The following is a 15,661-nucleotide window of genomic DNA, read 5'->3' on the forward strand; positions in this document are numbered from 1 at the left end:
TGTAGCTTCTCACTGAGACTGCATTTGAAACCAGCCACAAAACTCACATGGAACATTCATTCAGAATGGTGGAAACCCATGACGAACAGTGTAACCCCCGCATAACTTGGTTGATCCGTGATGCTTGTGATTCGAGTCTGGCCATTGCAACTGCTGAGATCACAGAGTCTCTAGTTCATAGACACAGCGGCATGAGGTAACTCATTTTATTTTGCACAGGTTGCATTATTTCCACAGGAAACATTCTCGCAAGGTTGTTTGGAAAAAAGACGACAGTTTGTGCTTGGGGTATTTGGCTTCCCAGCTCTATGCCATGGTTTCTTTACCCGGCAACCTCCTGTCGTTAAACGTGTGCATGTTGATAACTTCTTCCGTTTTCACAATAACAGGGGCCTGTGGCTTATGTTTTAATCGACGCTGACACTTCAGAGACATCCTTAGCTCCTCTACCATGGCACTACAGAAGGACCTCTACAGAGGGAAATAGAGGAAGAAGAAAAAAGACACCTGTGAGAAATGCCTAGCTGCAACGTCTAGAAATAGATTCACTCTGTTGGGACAGCCTTGACAGTCCTGTAAGTTTCCTTTGTCTCAACTTGCAGCTTGGAACAAATCTTTTAAATCTGCATCACATGATAACGAAAATGAGTTATCAAGCTGTGATTGCTCAGAGAAATAAATCACTTTGTCCCTAGAATTATTGATCTGGAAACTACTGACCATGGATGCATGCGATACATGGGAGTATGCCAAACAGACGCCCTGTTCACAGAAGTTCTGTTACAGGGTAGTGTCTGAACGTAAAATGTGTATTAGGGAGTTAGTAAAATATCTTTGCCCATGTTTCAAAGTAATGACTGTATTTCTGTATGACTTGGATAGCTGTTTCTCAACAGGACAACAAGCCTTAGTGCAGGAAGTTTGCCTGTGTTTGAATACCCTTAAAATGCAGACCTGTTATGGAAAGTAAATATCTACTCCATTATGTTTAGCATCTTCCATATCTAAACACTTCTTCCACTGCTATTGTTTGTAAAGTATATCTATAAAAAACCACTTAATTTCATTGGCTTTTATGAACAGCATATTATCAGAAAAAAAAACCCTAACATGTTTTGACCAAAAGCTAAATCCTCAAAGCCATCTTTTCATTTTTAAGTGCAGGAAATTTGAAAAGTAAAAGAAAAACTCTCTTATTCCCCCAGTCTGGCTGAATTCTTAACTGCTGATGGTGTGCTGAGCATCCAGTGTGAGAACTGTGTGGATGGAACATGGAAGCAAAACAAAGAGGAATCTCAGTTTTGAGGTATGTGAATTAACCACTTAATCATACACTTCCACTTCAAAGTTTTCCAGCTAATGGAGAAATGTATTAACTAAATCCCAGAGCCTGAAATGCTATGACAAGCCTCTGACAACTGCTCTCACCCAAAGCAAGCCTGAGGTATAATCTGACCCTTTGCATTTTGCATTCTTAATAACTAGTCTCCAATCCACTTAATAACTAGTCTCCAATCCAGGAAGACGATGTGGGAAGAAAAACCAAACCAACAAGACAGGGCACCTAGAATTACTGTAAATGTCTCTTGATCATTGTCTGGTTTTGTGTGATTAGAGGTAGAACACCAGTCACGGTATGATTGTTTAATTTACCTCCCAGGTCAAGAACTCTACTTGATTTGTTAACTGTTACATCTTCATTATTCACACAAACCTGGAGTTTAGAGATTAGATGAGGAACACATTTTAGCACCTCACTCTACTTAGTTCTTTGGAAGCCTAGATTTAAACTGTGTTTATCAAAATCTATATTCAGCTTCCAGGGCTGAAGGCATTCTGAGCAGTAAGGCACTCAGTTTCCCACGTTAAACTTTATAGGTTAGTCATTTGGCAATACTCAGTAGACGTTCTGATAAACATATTGGTGCTTGGCTTAGTCCTGGGTCTCATCAGAATTCACACTCAAGTTCTCCATGTGTAAGGTCATTAGTTCAGTGGATGTGTTCTGAGACCTAATAAATCAAGTTCCTCAAAGAGGGAAGCTAAAGCAGCAGACATGTAACTGTCTTCAGTGCAGCCATTCATTAGCTGGGACATTAGAGCTGAATGTGACACACATTTGAGACTGCCAATTCAATAACGTCTTCTGCCAGAGGAGAGTTAAACTTCAGTGTCTCAGCAAAGAGCCGTAACCTGCAGGCATTACAGGGTAAAAATACTTGAGGTTTCCACCTACTGATCCTGTTCTCTTTCACACAGAAGCAGCTAACAGAGGCAGAGTGGGATAAAGGGAGAGAGGGAGAATGTGGGTTGTTCTGTCGATTAGGGATTGGAGCACACAGTGGCAGAGGAAAGGCATCAGTGGAAGTTCCCACTTCAGTGATGACTTCAATATTTTTACACGAAATTTTGTTTAGTGCAAAAGAGTGCACACATAAGTTGTCCCAGTCATGGGTTAGAACTGAACCTGTAGCCTCTAAACCCTGAACAAATACCATCTTACCTAATCCTTTCAGTAATAAGGGAATAGGCAGGTGGGAAGGAGAGGGCAATCTTATTCTGGCTGCAAAAGTCTTCCTTAACAAACATTCCTTTCTCCTGCTGAGTTTGAAATAGAAGAGTGACATCTACTCAAGTTATGACAGAGGGTTTAGCCACATCCAATTAAGAAAATATTAAGTTGTGAATCCAAAGGACAGAAAGGTCTGTCCTTCTGGTACAAAGTCAAGCACGAGGCCAAAATTCAGAACAGAATTTGTCAGTTCTGGATGCCATGTCTGGCTGGAGTGACTTCTGCAACAGGCACTCATCACCAAGCCCTTTGAAAAATGTTCCAGGGCACTGGGTTGACATCCAGAGAGCATTGAGGGCTTTCATTCTGTGAATGACATTTCTAATGGAACAGTCCGAGGTGTAATACGTCAGACCTTCATGCATAAGGAATCTCTGCTTAGCATTGGGAAGAAAGCTGTATCTTCTTACCCATCTGTACTTTGAAAGAAAATAGTCAGCTGCCTTAGACTTCCCCTTTGTTTTTTGAAAAGAAAGTACTGCTGCTTAACATCAGAAGCTGTGAGGGTGAGGGAGCAGTGGAACAGGCTGCCCAGAGGCGTTGTGGAGGCTCCTTCCTTGGAGGTCTTCAAGACCCACCTGGACATGTTCCTGTGTGACCTGATCTAGGTGACCCTGCTTCTGCAGGGGGTTGGACTGGATGATCTCTAAAGGTCCCTTCCAACCCTACCATGCTATGATTCTAAGTGTTAATTATGATTATGAATCTGGAATTAACCCTGAAATACTTGAGAAAGGCAAAACTGAATTTAATATCCCCTGATGAGGCTGAATTGCTAAGGCTTGGCACATCCTGGCACTCTCATTATGTAGAGAACCTAGCACGTAACTCTCAAATTCCAAGCACAATGCACCAAGAAGTAAATGCTGCAACTCTCAGTAGTACACCACTTCCACCTATTAAATGGCTCCCACCTCTGGAATCAAGGACCTAACTGAGGGGTAAAATCCTTCTGGATTTAAAAACGATCCATTAGCAATTGACACTTGCAAGATTGTTCCCTGCTCTTTTTTTTTTTGCCAAGGTGTCTAACAGGAGTTGCCAAAACAGAGTGAATCCTTTTCAAGATGCATCAATCCACCAGCATGTTTTACAAAGACCTGCACTCACCAAAGTGTATAAATTTTTAGGTAACATCAGTAGAAAATCAACAGCCAAGAGGCAAGAAGATACATGCACTTGATGCCAACACACTGAAACACCCTGGAAATGAGACGTCGAGAAAGTTGCCAACACATTTTATCAGAGAAATTTACCTGGATCCGAAAAGCCATTAAATGAGAAGCCCTGGCAAGGCTGAAAGTCTTAAAAAAGGCAGTTCATACAGTTTTGAGGTAGTTATCTAGAAAATTCTTCCATTCTATGTTTTCAAATTATGATTTGTTTTTAAGTTGGTGAGGACTTATGTCTGGCACTTAAAAATACCATCCACGTGCTTCATGGGTATGCTATGTTATTTAAAATCTAGAAGGTCTGGAAACAATAGACCTTTATACAGGGCTGTTGTTTTGGTAACTGAGCACTGAATAAGAGAAATATTCCTTTTTTTTCCCCTCTTCCAAATTTCACCCATTGAAATAGTGAGGTATTGAAAAAGAACTAAAAAGATTCATTCACGGCTATGTAAAAGTTCACAACCTGAACCCTTATTCTTCTTTGGGTTCTAACTGAGAACTACAAGGAAAAGTCTTCCCACATAATGCAAAGTCATGTTCCTGAATGTTTACAAAGTATTACTTGATGTTTGACCCTTTTTTTTTGTTAACAGAAATTCTTTTCTTGTTACATTTCAATTCCAATCTGTGTGCAGTCTGGATTTTCTGTACAGTTAGACTTTCTGTTCTTTCACTGTTAGGATGCAACTTTTGGAATGAAAAGCCATGAAAAAAAAGCAGCAACTGTCACATAGTTGGTGTTTTTTTTTCTTGGTGATGGATAAATTATATTCTCAGATATGATTTTAAACCCTATAATTCAATGTCTAGACCCCGAATTCAATTGCCCTTTCAGATTGTAAGGTAAAAGCAGCGAAAGGTTTACAAAGTTAGAGGCTATATTTCCAAACTGTTGTCCATCATGAAATTGAGCACTTTTAGTATGTATTACAAGAGTCTCTGCTTAATTCAAAGAAAATAACCTTTTGCCCCCCCACTTACCTCCAACACTGCAGCCATGGCACGAGAACATCAGTTACTATTGATTTCTCACTAACCCTTACAAAATTGTAAGTTATCTTCTTAAATGTTACCAGAAAGTAAATGCAGCCTCCAAGTCACCTCAGACATAATTGAATAGCAGAAAAGTTGAAGGCAGGCATACAGTTAAACAATACTGCAGTTAAGCACAACAGTTTTGTTGCAGACAATCACTATAAAACATTAAGGGGGAAAAAAAAAACCCCAAAAGCTGTGATTCTAAGTGCGGACTCCAAGCGTACACGAGAAAAATTTAATCAGAGCCGTAGTTCTTAGCCTTTAGCACAAAGCAATCTTGAAAGAGCTCACCTCCTTAAGAGGAGTAAAGAAGTGATTTATACCTCTTTCTGTGTGTGGGGTTTTTTTTTGCCACGGCTGGCAGCTCACAAGTCATGTAAAATCAAGGTGATGGTTCTGCACGATGTTACCGCTGTTTACAAGCTACTTAGACAGCTTGTGCGTGACTTTGCTGGGGAAAAAACACGTGTCTTTGTGTGTTGGTATTAATAGGGAAGGCAGGAAATATTGAAACTCTTTCCATTGTGTTGCTTTAAAGGAATTTAGAAAGATCATTAGAAATCATGTTGGTATTTGTTAGACACATGATTATGTGACTGCCACCGTAGATTTTGCTTCTAACAGCCTAAAAAGAGCAACAGGAAGAGAGGAATGGCTTGTCTGCACCACTCAACCTTCTGATTTCAGTGAGTAATAGTCACTGTGTTTTAAAGACAAACATCTCCAATTGCTTTCTGTGTTACAATCTTTCCCCCTCTTCCCTGTAGTTCATATGAAGTTGACTGTCAACGTTCAGTAAAAACCCATAAGACTGAGTTAGAGGTTCATTACATCCAGCCCTGTGTGTCAGATATTGTTTGAAGGCTTCTTTAATTTTCTTTAAGCAGTAACAGCAGTAATCCTGTATCATCTTGTCATGTTGTGGGGCAGCATTCTAGCTTCTGGTAGGATGTGTCAATCAAACTGGTTTTCATCTTCTTCAAGTTAGCTGAAAATGAATACACAGCCCTACCCCGATCCTCCTTCCTAGTCGGTTTCTGCTTCCATATGCCACTCCTCTAGGGATTTTGAGTGTGTATGTGGAAAATCTGTCAATCTTAAAGCCCCTGGACAGAAACCTGAATCCTAGCAAAATGTTAACTCAGGATCACAAAGAGATGAACAATTAATGAAGTGAAAATAACTTCAGAAAAAGAGAAATCACATTTCACTGCACCTGGAGCATTACCATTTCACAAGAAGGGTATTTATGATGAGATTTTTATGTTGCTTGGTTATAGACTCAGTCTTAGACATCATAGCTGATCCAAGGTTGTACCTGTATATCTGTACATAAATATCTATAACACAGTTACATCAGAAATGTTTTGCCACTGTTCTGACATAGCACATTTTCAATCCATAGCAAGTATCATGCAAAAGTACACCAGAATAGATCCATGTCAGATGAACATATATCATCAATATCATCAATGCCTTTTATTTGGGTAGAAGTGGAATGAACAGCCATTTTAGGAAGCTATTTTCAGGCCAAAATGCATGGGAGGTTTTCTTCCCCTACTAAGATAAACACAATGATATCAAGCAAAATGTATATTTTAGTTCCATAAATTAAGCTTTGCTTCCACCATACAAATACCTAAAGGGTGGGTGTCAGGAGGCTGGGAAATCCCTTTATTCTATGATATCTACCAACAGGACATGGGGTAATGGGATGTAGCTGGAACACAAAAAGTTCCATTGAAACATAAGGACAAACTGTGTCAGTGTTTGAGTGAGGGAGCCCTGGCCCAGGATGCCCAGGGAGGGTGTGGAGGCTCCTTCCTTGGAGGTCTTCAAGACCCACCTGGACATGTTCCTGTGTGACCTGATCTAGGTGACCCTGCTTCTGCAGGGGGGTTGGACTAGATGATCCCTAAAAGTCCCTTCCAACCCTACCATTCTATGACCCTATGATCTGCAGAGTCAAGATCAAGATCAGTAGAGTCATTCCAGACAGCTTGATGAAGCATGAGATGCTTTGCCCTGTAACTGGATTGAATGCTAATTGTTTTGAGGACTTTTCTAGCTATTTAGTGGACAGGATCAACAAGAACCTGATGGGACTGACCTTTCCTGTAACAAAACAGCACTGAAATCATCTTCCACAGGCTGAAGTGTTCACTGCATTTTAGAGTTAGGCAATGAACTTTGATGACTTACAGAGTCTCATTAAAGGCCACTTCTAGAATGTGTTGTTAGTGTTTCCCAACACTCCATCTTCCCTTAAATAAATTATCAATTGGTGTCCAAAAGATCAATTCAGACCCTCTCAAATTCTAAAGTTTGTTTCCTGATTAAACAAAATGCACTCTAGCAGATGACAGAGACCTGCTCCTGCAGGGGGGTTGGACTGGATGATCTCTAAAGGTCCCTTCCAACCCCTACCGTTCTATGATTCTAAAGCAACTCTGAGCACACTTAAAGTCTTCCGAAACCATTTAACCTGGTTTCCAGTCTGAGTGCATCCTGCACTAGTTCCTGTAGCTGACAGGGAACTCCTATCAGTGCAGAAGGTTTTTTCAAAGGTGGCTTTGTTTAGCTCTGCCAGCAGCCTTTCTGGCCATCGCACTGACCATGACGTTTTTCTGACTCACCTGTGGACCTAGGCTGGGGCAGATGGGATTGCACTTGTGTGGTTCCACTCTTTCCTCTCAGAGAAATCCCAGAGGGTGGCATAGGGCAATTGCTCATCAGCCTCGAGGGCTCTCTCTCATGTAGGATTCCACAAGGTTTCATCCTGTCATCTCTCCTTTCAACATGTATATGAGGCCACTGAGGAGATAATGAAATAATTTGGGCTGTGGTGCCATCAACACGCAGATGATGCACAGTCCTACTCTCTGGTCAGACCAGGACAGTGCAGTCACTTTGCACTTCCAGTACCTGGCTGAGATAGGGGTATGATGGCAGCTTAATCCCAGGGAGATAGGTGTTATGTTGGACAAGGGAAGCATTCACAAGATATCATCCATCCTTGTGCAGTTCCACCTCTTGTGAACGAGGCTTACAGTCTCGGATTTCTCCAGGTTCCTGAGCTTGGTTCTGGGTTTTCAATTTGCATCAGTGGTGAAAAGTACTAATTTGTCACTTGTGTTTAAGTCAGTGACAATAATTTCCACTGGTTGTGAAGCTTGCCACACCAGTCCAGGTCTTCTTCTGGAACATATTACAGCAGTTCAGTGTCCTTGGACAATGGCTACAAATGACTAATAAGTGTTTAAAATGTGCTAATAGTAATTTGTATTACTTCAGCCATGTAGCTTTCACTGAGCAAATAAATATCAGACTGTGGTATTGCCTGTCTTGTTTAGAATTCTCTCCAATGCAATGTTTTAATGGTTCTGTACATTGCAGCCACAGCTGTGCAGAGCATTTCTCTGCCTTCAGGAGAGATGATTCTGATTACTCTGAAATCAGCCACCTGAGATCTTGCACTCTCAGCTACTGAATGTGAAAATTTATTCACCTGTTAAATCATTTTTGATCCTAGATCTAAATTCAGTGTCTGTTCATCCAAGGAAGGTCAGGATGGTGATCTTCAGTCATGGTGAAAGGAAGTGATGATATGTAATTAATCCTTTGGAGTATCTGGATTAAAATACTGTATGTAACAATTGAATTTGAAAAGAAAGTTTATCTTACAGAGACAAATTTAGAAAAGAAACACAACCTTTCTTACCTGAGTTCAGCTGTATCTAAGCAGACTTTTTAAAGCTTTGCTGAGCCAAAGTCCACTGTGTGTTATTCCCTGTAAAAATCTGTGCTAGTTCACTGTGATAGTCTAAACTCAATATAAAATTTGGCATGGCCTCAAAGCATATTGAACAGAGAGAGACTATTAGTATTCATTTAATGCCAACAGTTTTTACTACTGTGAGAACACTAACTAATAAAATCCCATTGCACTACATCACATCAAGATGGTTAGCACTTATTTCTCTATAGTTTCATGGGTTCATCTGGCAGTCCAGGATATTTTCCCAAGCTAAAAGGCATCTGGAAGGGCTTGTTGTTACTTTGCTGGCTTACACAAAAGGCAAAGTAATCTAAATCGGATGAACTAAACTGTGCTTGCTGCTGCATTTAGCTATAGCATAGCTGGTTAATTCAGAATACAAAGATTAACCTTTCTAGATTAGCATAACATGTAATGTATAGACTTAAAGTACTATTGAGTGGAAAACAATGAACAACTTTTAGAAAGGCATTAATTTTCTCTGGTCTACTTTGTTTTTCCTTGAGAATAAAATACTTCTTTTTTTCAGAGGAGCCATTAATCGCATCATGTGAATGATTCTTCTTCCTACTGCCGAGGAGAGTGAACTGCACTTGGCTATCAAATTAACGACAGGTAAGGGCTTCTGAAACAACTGTATAGAGTTTAAAATTCTCATCAAACTGAAAATACCCCCTAACTCAGAGCTATAAATTAAGCCCTGACCTGCTACTGAACCTCTATGGAGCTATAGTGAGCCTCCTGAAATCACGTTCTTACACTTGTACTTGTGCAATGGTCAGTTTCACATCAACTTCCAACCTTGTGGCTTTTGTTTCTTGGATGATAAAAGCAAAATATTAAGAGATACCTCAGAAGCAAGGTCCATTACCAACCAGATGTGCGGCTAAGCTGCAATCAAAAATCAAAACAGAGATGTTTTTAATGTTTTATTGTTTTGCAAATGGCTTTTAAAATGTCACAGCCAGTCAAGTTACCTTTTCCCACTTCTTCCATTTTTATCTTTGCTGTGGAAGCTCAGGGAATTTGTGCAGCTGATTTTGGTTTCAAGGCAGGGCATGGGGTTTTTCTTTCCATTCTTTTTCTCTAACTGTTCCTTCCATTACAAAAATCTTCTCCAGTATGTACTTAGGTGATTTCCAAGAGGGCATTTAACACCTCAACTTCAAGTCAGCTTGTTCACTGACACAAATCATCCATCCATGTCTATACATCCACATATAGTGCTCAGGGGAGTACAGGATGACAGAAGTTTCCATTTCTCTGACTGCCTATCTGCAGAATGTAGTGTACTGAAGTTTGAAAAGCATCTCCTTTGGCCAGCTGTGATAGCTACTGATGCTTTGGCCAATGTTAAAAATTCTGGGGCTGCTCCACTACAACATGTGACATACAACACAGAGTACATCACTGGCTGAACCTTGTCCAGGAGTTACAAACTCCACAGCTTTTGCTTTAATTAGGGGAGAATGCTCACATTCTTTCATTTACTGTAGCCTGAGGAACAGGCTTTTCAACTTGCAAATCTTTTTAACTTGCCTCCCCCTGGAAAGGCAAAAAAACCCCCTCTCTCTAGGCTGGGATTTACATTGGGGTTGTTACAAAACTACTATAAATTACTGTCACAAATGTTCAAAGGCTTTTGATATGAAACTATTAGCAATAGTCTCTGAACTTCAACACTGACATAACTTTTTGAGAAAGGAAAAGACTTTAGTGAAAGCTAATTGAGTAAAGTTTGGAATAAAAGCCAAACCCAGAAAACATCTGGTAAAGAAAGAAGGGATAGTACAAATGTTTTCGCTTTCCACGTGAAGTTATCGTGGTGATTTTGTTTTGCACAGTTGTTACAGTAACTATTTAAAACAAAGGTGGAAATACTGACTTTCCACATATCCTGCTGATAAAGAAGGATCCATAATATTTTGGTAGTGCTTAGATTCTTCCTGTAAGACCATTCCTTATAAGTTGCATGTATTCTCTTTGCTCACCTCAATTCTAAAAACAGAAGCGGTTTAAGACATAATGAATTAAACTTCTGGTGCAAGCAGGTTGCAGAGTGAGCTTGATAAATAAACTCCTGTGAGTTTTCACCAAGTTCGTGTGAGCAAATCAAGAACAGTTAAACTGTATTTGGGAGAAACACAATTGGGACACAGTGTCAAATTTACATGGTTACAGCAAAATAGCTTTGTCAGCCCAGCAACCCTTGGTCCCCCCTTGCCTCTTGGGAAGGGTGTGGGTCCACACAAATAAGCTTCTCAAGCCAACACCACCTTCTGCAATGTACAACCATTCACAAGGGTGACAACAGGTAATGTTCTATATATTCTTAACACTGCCTTGAGCAACACTGTGAGTTTCAGTCTGTTTCTGGCACACATCTGACACTTACACTAATATCTAATCGCTGCTTGAAAGTGTATTCAAAATGCAAATAATCTCAGAGAAGGTTTGAAACAGAACCTCCAAAGCCAAAACCCAAACAGAACTGAAGGAAAGCTCAATACATCCTCAAAAGGAGAATCATCAATATGTTATGCTGAATGTTAATGGTCCTCAAGGTCAATGTTTTCCCTGGCCTTTATGATAACAGCACGAGCTATACAAAGCTAAGGGTATGGAATGGGCATGAGCTCGTAACACATTGAAGCACATCAGTATTTTAAAAAAGGCCATAGTAATTGTTTTAAATGGCTTCTGTTTCTAATATTGCTTATTCACTGCCCTCTGAGTGCCTGTTAAAATCAGGGAGCAGGTCATTCACCAGCAAAAGCAATTATAAAATGCAAATGACTGAGCATTTATTGTCAAGATTGGTTAGATTAAAAAAAGGGCTGCTTAATAACATGTTTCCAAGCAGATGACATAATTACATGTTTGTACCATAAACAATAGGAAAGGATACAAGCCTTTAGCAATCTTTAGAAAGGCTGCAATTAAAAAGAATAGGTGAACATTGTGACATAAATGCTATTAAAAAGTAGCAATTACATTTCCCTCTGAGAAATTAGAAGGCACCATCTTGTGGTTACTCTGCAGGAATGCAATCAGGGCAGCCTGGCCTGCCATCTCCTCCTACCCCTTTCTCCTGTGTCGACTGCAATGTCAATATTCTGCCAGAGAGAGGGACAATGCTTTGTCATTCCCAGTACTTGCTCTGGAAAGGAGTTAATCAGTGTGGCTCTGTGCTAGGTAGGAATAGAGGGATTGATTATCTCAAGAGATACTGCAGGATACAGGTATTTTGGACACACAGCAAATTCAGAATTATGGAAGACTGTGGCAAAACCACACTGAATTCCTAGTAAGTTTAAAAGGAAATACTATCTTAACTTAGGTCTCCACAGCTCAGTAAAGCTGCTTGAATGTTTGAGCCAGCTAAGATCAGGAAATTCTACTCCCGTTACTCTTACATTATCAAAACCAAAACATGGCTTGTTCATTTCAGAGAAGGTGTTTCTGTTCACAGTTTATTTTGGGCAAGGGTCAACCAGTTAAGTTTGTACCATCTTCAAAGACATAGCCTCATACATGGGTCACAGTACAGCATTCAGAATGTCTTGTTCAATAGAATGTGCAGTGGTAAATGAAACACTGTCTTGGGTGTAACACATGTGTATTCATAGGTACTGATGTGTGCTTTGGGTCCAGTCCTGCTAACTGCTCATTCATTGTACTCTGTGAGATAAAGTGTTGTAGTGGTTTTGCCTGGGCCAGGTTTTGGTAGCAGGGGATACTACAGAGGTGGTGGCTTTTTTAAACAAAGAGTTTCAGAAGTTTCCCCTGTAGCTGACAGGGCTAATGCCAGTCTTTCTCAACTCAATTCTGTAACTTAGTGAGTTATTTACCATGGAAAGTTCCATTGTTTTTCTCTTCCTTGGAACATATAAATTATAAACCAATATCAGCTTAGTTATTTATTGCTTTTATAATAGGTTATAAATAAATAACTATCTCAGAGAGGCTAATTTAACCAATATTTAGGTTGTCATTTGATCATGTAACTCCAGAAATACTTCATTGGTGTTATTGTTTCAGTAGGTTTTAAGATGTAATCGAGTATTTTGTATTATACGAAGTCTTCCCTAGTGAAACAAACAGTCAAGGTAGAGAGATGTGTCTCATTGCACATTATTTGAAGTACTTAGTTCAAAATTCATAAAATATATGTCTGCTCTTATTTTCACAAGCCCAGTTCTGGCCTGCTGATGGCTCAATGAGTTTTGAGTGATAGAAGAATTGAATCCATACATGGTTCTTTTCACATCCATCAGATCCCAGTCTTCTAGAAAATATTTAGTAAATTAGAGTACTCATCTTTCAAGTAAGCTAGCCATAGTAAGTGCCAGTGACTGACAGTCTAACTGTGATAACATCCAGGCTTATCTTTGCTTTTGAAAGGTGTCAATAAAAGAGGAATTTCTCTGTGTCTTGAAAGTATTGTGCTGGCATGGATTTCATCTGTTTCTAGGAAAGGTTACAGCCAGTGTCACATTTCCTTTGGATTTTTGAGAGCATCGGGAGTGTAGATGCTCTGAACTACTTTGGGTACAAAATGTAGCATTTTTTTTTACCAAACGATGCAATTTTGTCTGCAACTTTTCAGAGATCAATTCCTTTCAAGATTTCACTCCTCCACCTAGGTTCACACCAGTCAATGTCTACATGTTTGTGTGTGTGCTCCAGGAGCAAGATGACATGGAAAATGCTAGAAAAAAAATATATCTAGATGATAGGTTTTAAATGTGCACTCCTTCCCCATTGAACGTGCACTGTATGTTATCTATAGATTAAAAAGCAGAAACTTGTTAATATGCTCATTTATATCCCAGGATACTCCACACATTCAGCAGCTGAAGTTATCTGAGCTCTAATGTTTTCTTGGTTGTTAATATGACAGTTCATCTTCCTTTTTTTCCAGAAGTTGACAAAGATAACACACAAATGCCAGAATGATATTCTGATTCTAAAGGGATGAAACTGTAAATGTTACCAAAAATAGGTGCCTGCTCTCTCCCCATGGGATAGCCAAGCACTTGCATGGTTTACTCATCCAGAACAGCCATAGAGATTGGAGTCAGATTACAGTGCAGTTTATCTTTCCTTTGGCTGCTGCTACTCTGTCTCCTGGACAAAGGGGATCTGCCACATTTGGTGAGGATGGAAGAAGATGTTCACTGAAGGTCTGTGGATGTGTCATGTGTTTGTGTGGAGCAGCTTTTAGCTTAGAAACAGAGGGAGGGAGCTGCGGTACTAACCCTGAAAGCAGTTCTTGAAACATACCCTGGCTCTGAGTTGGACTCAGCTCTGGCCTCACTGAGCCAATCTGATGCCTCTGCCATCATTGTTTAAGAGTGGAAATTAGCAGTGAAAGAGGAGGTTGGAGGAGTAGTACAAGATGGAGGTGACCACATGGACCCCACAGTCATAGAAAGAGGAAGACAGGAGGAGCAGAGGACTGGAGACCCCTCTGAAGCCCACAGCAAGAGAGCAGCTGTGCCCTTGGAAGCCATGGAGAGCAGTGACAGGCCTGAGAGACATCAGCAGCTCTGGGTGAGTGTGGCCAGACAGGCAGGAGCCTGTGTGAGGAGAGGCCATGGCACAGGCTGTGCTGGAGCCTGTGGGCCCCAGAGACACACACGGGAGGGGAGAGGAGCTGCAGCCCTGGGGATGAAGGCCCATGGGAGAGCCCTGTCTGAAACCCCCATTCCCTGCCCCTCTGTGCTACTCAGGTGGGAAGGAGGTAAAGACACTGGGATCAGGTGCCTGAGGCTGGGAAGAGGGGAGGGGTAGGGGAAAGGTGGTCTGAAAGGGCTGGTTGTGCCCTTCATCATCGTGCCACTCTGTTATTTTCTGTTTGTTATGGTTTTGGGGTTTATGGTTTTAATTGTTGGTTAAATGAATTTCTGTTTTCTTCCCCAAGTTGAGCAGTCTTGTCTGTTTTCCCTGGGACCATAAGTGCCAATTGAGCCCTCCCTGTCCTTAAGGGGTTCCAAAGGCCCTGGGTACTTATGGCTCATCATGATCCTTTGTTCCTAGATGGACCTAAACCAGGACAAGGTGCTAGGAGAAAAGTAGGTGAGGGAAGGCCCTGTGTAAGGATGCTGGTATTGTTTTCTTGTTAATTATAATTCTGTAAGTTCCTCTTTTGCCATCAGGGCATGTGAATGTAGTTGGGAATGAAGAGACTTGATTGGTGGCAAGGAGGAAAGTCAGGAACGAGACCCAACTGGTTCTTGCTAATGCTTCAGATTCACTGCTAACTTTTTAAAGGGTCTCAACACTCAATGGTAAGACGTTTCTGGTGCAAATACAGTTAAAAGTTCAGATACCTCTAGTAATTGCTATCTCTATCCATCATTAACAAACAAAACCAGAAAAGAAGCAAAGAGAAAACTATCCAACACGACAAAACACCCACAAAACCATAGAGGTTAGAGAAACAAGTCCTTAATTAAGAAGTTTGTCTGCTTCCTCACACAACTTCCAACATACTGTTATTGTCATGTAAGATATGCATTCACACCCTGTAAAACACTGAACCCATGTAACAAGATTATTACCAAGTAGTCCTAAATCTAAACCAAATTATACTGATGAAACTCACATCCACTTTAGGAAAGGATAAAAATTATTGAGACTTACATGGGTTACTTAAGTAACTGCTGTCTTTTTACCCTCACAAATTCATTGCAGAAACATAACATTCCAATACTATGTTAACAGAAAGGAATCAGCCTGTAGTACCATAAAGAGGATCTAAATGATTCTTTATCAGTTTAATCAATGTATCCACGTTCAAACTGTGTTTAGGACCTTGTAATCTTACACTGCCTTTGTATGTAATTAGAGAAAAAAAAGAGTCTTTAACAATATCTTTATAACAGGACACTTCATACCAAAAGGTTGTCTCAAAAGAAGTCAAAACAAACTGTAAATTTTCTGAGTAATAATTCAAGTTACAAAACCTCACTAGTAGCATCTGGAAAAGTACCAACATAAATACAGCTGTTGGATTTACTATTGATGACATGAAATTAAATTTCTAACTGGAAAGATGGAAATTGCACTAAATGACAAGCTCCTGAAGAGGAG

The 15,661-nt window shown here is 40.2% G+C and overlaps 1 protein-coding gene across 1 annotated transcript in view; it reads right to left on the reverse strand.

Annotated features, from left to right (window-relative positions):
* Positions 1-306: 306 nt before the first annotated feature.
* Positions 307-15,661, reverse strand: part of GRIK2 (glutamate ionotropic receptor kainate type subunit 2) — a 421,372-nt gene continuing 406,017 nt past the window's right edge. The window contains exon 16 of the mRNA XM_061989233.1: positions 307-471. Coding sequence (XP_061845217.1) covers positions 307-471 — 165 coding nt within the window. The remainder of the gene's footprint in view (positions 472-15,661) is intronic.

The sequence above is a fragment of the Colius striatus genome, chromosome 2 (genome assembly GCF_028858725.1).
Source record: "Colius striatus isolate bColStr4 chromosome 2, bColStr4.1.hap1, whole genome shotgun sequence".
Classification (NCBI taxonomy): domain Eukaryota; kingdom Metazoa; phylum Chordata; class Aves; order Coliiformes; family Coliidae; genus Colius; species Colius striatus.